The 6,025-nt window shown below is 40.8% G+C and overlaps 1 protein-coding gene across 3 annotated transcripts; it reads right to left on the reverse strand.

Moving 5' to 3' along the window:
* Positions 1–653: 653 nt before the first annotated feature.
* Positions 654–4,441, reverse strand: LOC124300626 (membrane-associated protein Hem). Of its 3 annotated transcripts, none has more exons than XM_046754920.1 (2): positions 4,344–4,441; positions 654–4,188 (listed from the first exon to the last, which is right to left on the reverse strand). In XM_046754920.1, exon 2 carries the CDS (start codon positions 4,024–4,026, stop codon positions 658–660), a length of 3,369 nt encoding a protein of 1,122 aa, XP_046610876.1. In that variant the 5' UTR covers positions 4,027–4,188; positions 4,344–4,441; the 3' UTR covers positions 654–657. The 3 variants fall into 3 exon arrangements, with proteins under 3 accessions (XP_046610876.1, XP_046610875.1, XP_046610877.1); XM_046754919.1 differs by having other exon boundaries at positions 4,268–4,357; XM_046754921.1 differs by lacking the exon at positions 4,344–4,441 and adding an exon at positions 4,268–4,336 and having other exon boundaries at positions 654–4,199.
* Between the last annotated feature and the right edge of the window lie 1,584 nt (positions 4,442–6,025).

Raw genomic sequence — 6,025 nt, forward strand, 5'->3', positions numbered from 1 at the left:
TGTTAAATGATAAATGTATCATACCATACATATGATACGACAATTATACAATATGTTGTAAATACGTATAAATATAAACTGCATTTGTACTGCAGCTTATGAAGAATCAATAAAATATTGAAAAAATCAAGAACTTACAAGCTATTCTATTGAAAAATGAAATAAAAAGATTGCGCAAGTCGCATTCTTTCCAAGATTTTGATGTTCAAATAGTATCCAGCTAGTTTTAATTAAAAAGAATGTTATCGCTCGATTCATTTCTGTTTACGTTACAAAATTACAATAAACTACGTCCTATAAATATCGGCATTACTCAATCTATCTATTACAATTCATTTCCTAGAGCCAATACAAGATTTGGATCAGAGATACTTTGATTTACATAGGCGTATAAAATAAAAAATATTTCCTGATTGGCTCTACTGGTTTTAATATTTAAATCAGGTAGCCTCAAACAAACTAATACCACTATTAAGTGTACATGATATTCTAGAGATAATATTACACTATCGAAAATAATCAGTTTATGGAAATACGCGTCTCAGAGTTCGACTTACCGAATAACATATACATATACTATTATGAAACTACCTTCGATTCACGGCAAGCTTAGACAGTAAGAAAATACTCGCAGTTCTTGTTTATTTCCGAGCATCGTTATTGCTGTGCTTGGCCCATTTTATACACATCGTGATAAGCATTACGTATTAACGCATATGGGAAACAACTCTCCAATAAATCCATGGTTAGAAAGGGTGATTCTTGAACGATCTGATCGAGGAGAAGGTACACAGATTCTCTATTCTTTGTTGCCTCTTTGTCTGCCTCCTGCCCTAATCTCAAAAGACTGGATGATGCCAGTGCCAAGAACTCCTTCATTCTGTCTTCAATGTCGTTTTGACCACATATCGTGAACAGTGCACCGAATATATTGTTTATGGCAGTGGCCATGCAATGTATATTGTTAGAATGCCCCTCCAATGAAGCCCTATAGAACGAGTTTTCGTTGCGAGCTAATTTCGGAATGGAAACAGCGACGAATACCATTAACAAACAGACTAAAAGATGCTCGTCCTCATCTGCTTCAGCTTTTTGACTCCTCAAAGCTGCTGCTAGGGTTGGATCAACTTTGCACGTTAGCCCCGCAGCAGATGTCATTTCAGAAACAATCCTCATCGGATCGCCCGAAGGCAAGTGGTGCCGAAAGTCTAATATAGAGCTGAGCAAAAATGGAATCCGCTCCTCCAAAACGTCGACCAAAGCTGCCTGGGCTAATTGTCTGAAGCTCAAAATCACCCCAACTATTGTAACCCTTTGGAGAACATTGTCGACTTGCTGTAGCCTTTTGAATTGTTCCTTCATCACTTCAGGCTTATCAAAATTCGTTCTCAATGCAACTAAGACGTCCTTATTACCAGCTACTAATTTTTTCAGTTCTTGCACCTGACTCGCGATGTGCCACATCAGTGTTTCATTCAACATTTTCATACCATAAGGTCCAATCAGTTCGGCAAGAGCCCTGAGTTCGTTGATATCAGAAAATTCCTCAGCGTTGAAGGGAATCGCACTCTCGGCTGTGAGGCTGACGAATGCTCTTTGATTTCCTGAATAGCAAATGTTCCCTGCGCTTACTCGTCTCAACAACACTTCGGAGTACCACTGCATGTACAACGAAGCTATAGTTTTGTCCCCGTGGCTATCGAGCTGTTGAGTTTGTTGCAACAAAGCATTATTAAAAACTCTAGTTATATCGATGTGAACGTAGTTTTCGACAGTTTGCAATACATTCATGTAAGCTCTAACGCTGACAAATAACTCTGATGGTTTAGCAATGACGCTAGTATCCGGATTGAACATCACCATACCAACTAAAGCTTTGGCGAATCGTGTTTCCAAGTGTTGATGTAAGTACTCCCTAGGAGCAAATGTATATTCCCACACATTGATGGTGGGGCAAGAATTTATTGCGAAACACAATTCTGTTAGAGCCATGTGAAGTTTGTCCATTGTCGTAAGGTCTTCTCGCGTTTTTCTGTAGCTTTCAATACCAGGTTTATGAATCTCGTACATATTTTTCTTGTTCTTATCTTTTTTCTTGCGATTCACTACTTGAGATATTTGCGCTGCACAGTGCTTAGGCAGAAGCTTATCTGACATTGTACACTGCTCGTCGCAAATTATGGTTATTATATTTTTAGCCTCTTTGGCCATTTCGTCCAAAAACATGTTAACAACAGACAGACTTCTTTCTCTGATATGATGACGTTCTTCGGGGCAAAGTTCATGCGTACAGCTTTGAAAATGGCTACACATCAATGGAAAAGCAACAATGTATCGATTCTGGGCAGGAAATTCTAAACACATGTGAAATTGATCTTCGAATATCTTGCTGTAAAAGCAAAATATCGAGAGATCGGAAGTTTCCACCAACATCTCGTCTAAATTGTCAACCATTTTGGTGTGAAAAATAATACCGTCCATAAACGAAGCCAATTCCCTGTTATCCGCGAGATTCATATTGCACTTTGCAACCGACATATAAGCCTGCAATCTAAACCAGTCAAGCCTGAATGCACGAAAATCAAACAACTCGTTATCCTCGACCTGTTTTACTGTTAAACTCGCAATTGAAGAGCACATGTCGCTCAGAATGGCTCCTTCATCCTCAGGACACACAGGCAAATTTTGTATCATTTGATGCAGAGCTGGTGCGTCAAATCCAGCCAAAAATTGGACGTAATATCGTTGCAGGACTTGGGAATACTTTCTAACAAGAGCGCGCAATTCCTCGCAGTGAAACAAGAGTTCAGGGAGCTGCCTGTCGACGAGGTCGTCGCCTCCACGACCCTTTCCTTTTCCCTGAATAGGTGGATTGTCACCGTGTCTCAAGAGCCACAGCACCTCGTCTCGGGCATGAGATAATCCCATGAACACTAGCAGAGCTTTTGGGCCCAAGAGCCCTGGATGATCGGACAATATCAGCCCCAACTCCTTCAGGGCTGTTCTCAAAAATTTTCGCCTTTCTCGATGCCTGTGTCCAGCTTTCTGAATGGCTTGACTGTAGCAGTCCTTCACTTCAGATACTCTCTTGCTGTACCCTTTCATGCTTTCAAAAAACGACTGAATGTATTGGTGAATATATATGACTTCGTCTCTAAACAGAGCTAAAACCCATCCTGATTCGAGGGCGGTGGTCCACAGTTTACTGGGTTGCTCCTGGTTGAGGACCGTGTGACAAAGAGTGAAACCGAGGACAACCCATCTTTCTAATCTATCTAAGCTCAACGTTTCACAGGACATCGTGTCCGTAACGGCAGCTTTAAGCAGCTGTCCTGGACTACCGACGAGGCTAAGTTTCTTGTCGGCTCTCCATGTGTCTGCCGATAAATTTCTTCCAGGGTAAATTGGCCACAGCGACATCAGCGCATTTATCAGTAATTTACCATGCGGCACAAACTCTTCGGACAATTTCTTGAGCGGCGCATCGTAGTCCATGATCATCTGGCCTAGTCTCGGAAAGCTGGGATCTGACTGGCTGTGGACCATTTCGTGGGCCGCGTTGAACAGGCCTAAAACAGCTTTTCGATCCTCGACTCTGGACAGAAGTATCATCAGGCTTACGTAGGTGATTACCAGGTCCAGGTAGCCCTTTGTCACGTCAAAATTTATCGTTATGTCCATGTGAACTCCGCAAGCGTCCATCGTAGTCAGCAGTTCACAGACGTTGTCCTTGAAGTCAAGAAGGTCAACAAAGGTGTAGTAGTAGAGGGACAAAGACTTGATAATCTCGGTGCGAAGGTTCGTTATCGCAGCCAGTCCCTTGATGTCGATATTGGGAAATCTTCGGATTATGTATTTAATCGCAGACTCCAACGTTTTGTCGGACAGAAACGCAGGCTTGGATTTGGCATCGCCGCATGCTTTTTTTATGTTGTAAATACGAGTAAGCATACCGGTGCCTCTGTCGTTCAATATAGCCAGTTTCTCAGCCAGCTTCTGCTGGCTAGGAATAATTGGTCGCGCCATATTCGTGGCCTGCTTGTCAATGAACAGCGGTGAATCAGTAGAATCGCCTCATAATTTATTGAACCAAGTGTCAACTCTGTTTCCGGATGACAGGAGACCCCACCCAGGGGTAGCTTGTAGGCTTGTCAGGATTTCCAAAGTAATTTCGGCGCACAGCGATTTCTGAAATATAACTGATCGATTATACTAACTCGAGTGAGCTTTTTTGACGGTTGTACAACGAAGTGAAATGTTTTCTTACCAAATTTATGATTTCATTGCAACATTGTCACAAAATTATTAACACCCACTACACATCGATGTGTAAACTTACTCACCACTTTAAGTTATCAGTCCTTAAACTCAGCTGCGGCGCTCTCTTGTTCACTGCATCCAACTGCTGTGTGGGGAAATATTCCTCACTAGGTTCCTCAATCTCGCGCAGGCAGTCGGTATGAATCGCTTTTACCAACCGAGAGAAGGGGCAAGCCATATGACCATACCGAATACGTTAATGAGAGTATTTTGAAGACAAAATCCATCACGCGTCAAAAGTGCACAGTGCAATTCCATATTACGGCGTATCACAGAGTATTGTTATGTAACCGTGGATATGCTACATCTTTACGTATTTTTCCGCCTTATGAACACGCAGTGAAATAGTATCCGCCTGGGCACAGGCAATTCGTATTACTTCCATAAGTTCGCAATCAGAAGTTTGTCTTGTAACTCGATTCGAGTCCATGCGTTCTCAACAAAGCTTGTAATTATTCATTGTTTACTTTCGCACACAAATATTGAGCGGGTTTAAGTTTCCATTGTACACATAGCACTACTGTTGTTCACTGACTCGTTTCTAACTGGTCTTTAAAGCTTGGTCGATGTGGTCAGTTGCCTGTACACAAGAGGATCTTCTATCCCGTTGTTCCGCCACGCCGCACGCTGGCTTTAAGATTTCAGTAGCTGGTGTGAAAAAAGTGAATAATATTTTATGACAATAATAAAAAAAAAATCAAAAATTCACCAGAATGTTCATATCAAAACGTGATTGAAATACTCGGACATAAAATAGAAACGAATCGAGGAAAGGGTTTTTAGGAATCACAAAAACATCCGTTGAAAAATCTTATTAGCATTGTTATGTACAAAAATTAGATGAATGAATCTTTATACAAAGATGTGAAGAATGAAAAGCTTGAGAAAAAAATATACGCACTCCATTGAGGTGAAATTATTTTTGCTATTTCCCTAATTGTATTCACAGCATTGTTGCCCACAGACTACAGAAACGTGTCACGAATGTCCCAAAAACGTTACCAATTATGTTTGAAAATGATGATACCAATTATGAACTGTGGACGTAGGTACACTTCACCATCACTTAGATGTTTCCCAAACGTTGCAGGCATGTCGTAAGTCCTGATTTGAAACGTCCATAAAACGCGCTGCCATATACATCCATGATGACTATTCAATATCTCTATTGGAAAATTATTTTAACTGAAACGATGTTTAGCTGAAAAGCTAGTCGTTTATTTACTAGACCTTTACTTTAACATATTACTAACAGAGATACAATGAATTTCGGGAAGAAGACTTTTGATAAATGTGTTTTAAACACATTACATTTTCTTATCACCATTCAGCATGTGTCCAATGGACATTTTTTGGACTTGGTTTTGCCATGATCTCATTGTGACTTTCTCTGTACATTTTGTTCAGACATGAAAAAGATGTTGAAGTAAAACCCTTCTGGCAACGTATAGGTCCGTCATATGTGTTGTGATGGTGCTGAGAGAATACTGGTCGCAGAAATAAATATTATTATTTATGAGCAGCAAGATCGATTTCTAAGCCTACTGCAATAAATCTGAATATAGTTTCCGTGCAAGTTCTGCGTTATAGGGATGGGTTCTCAGCTGCCGGGCCTTAGCGTGTTAAAGTTTCAAGCCACAGCTCCATGCACCTTACGCTACGGTATTACCGTACATTTAGAACCTCTACAGAAATTACCTACGTA

Source organism: Neodiprion virginianus, chromosome 3 (genome assembly GCF_021901495.1).
Source record: "Neodiprion virginianus isolate iyNeoVirg1 chromosome 3, iyNeoVirg1.1, whole genome shotgun sequence".
In the NCBI taxonomy this organism is placed as follows: domain Eukaryota; kingdom Metazoa; phylum Arthropoda; class Insecta; order Hymenoptera; family Diprionidae; genus Neodiprion; species Neodiprion virginianus.

What these genes read in the sequence shown, in the direction of transcription:
- LOC124300626 (XM_046754920.1), bottom strand. Translation starts at nt 4,026, where the DNA reads ATGGCGCGACCAATTATTCCTAGCCAGCAGAAGCTGGCTGAGAAACTG.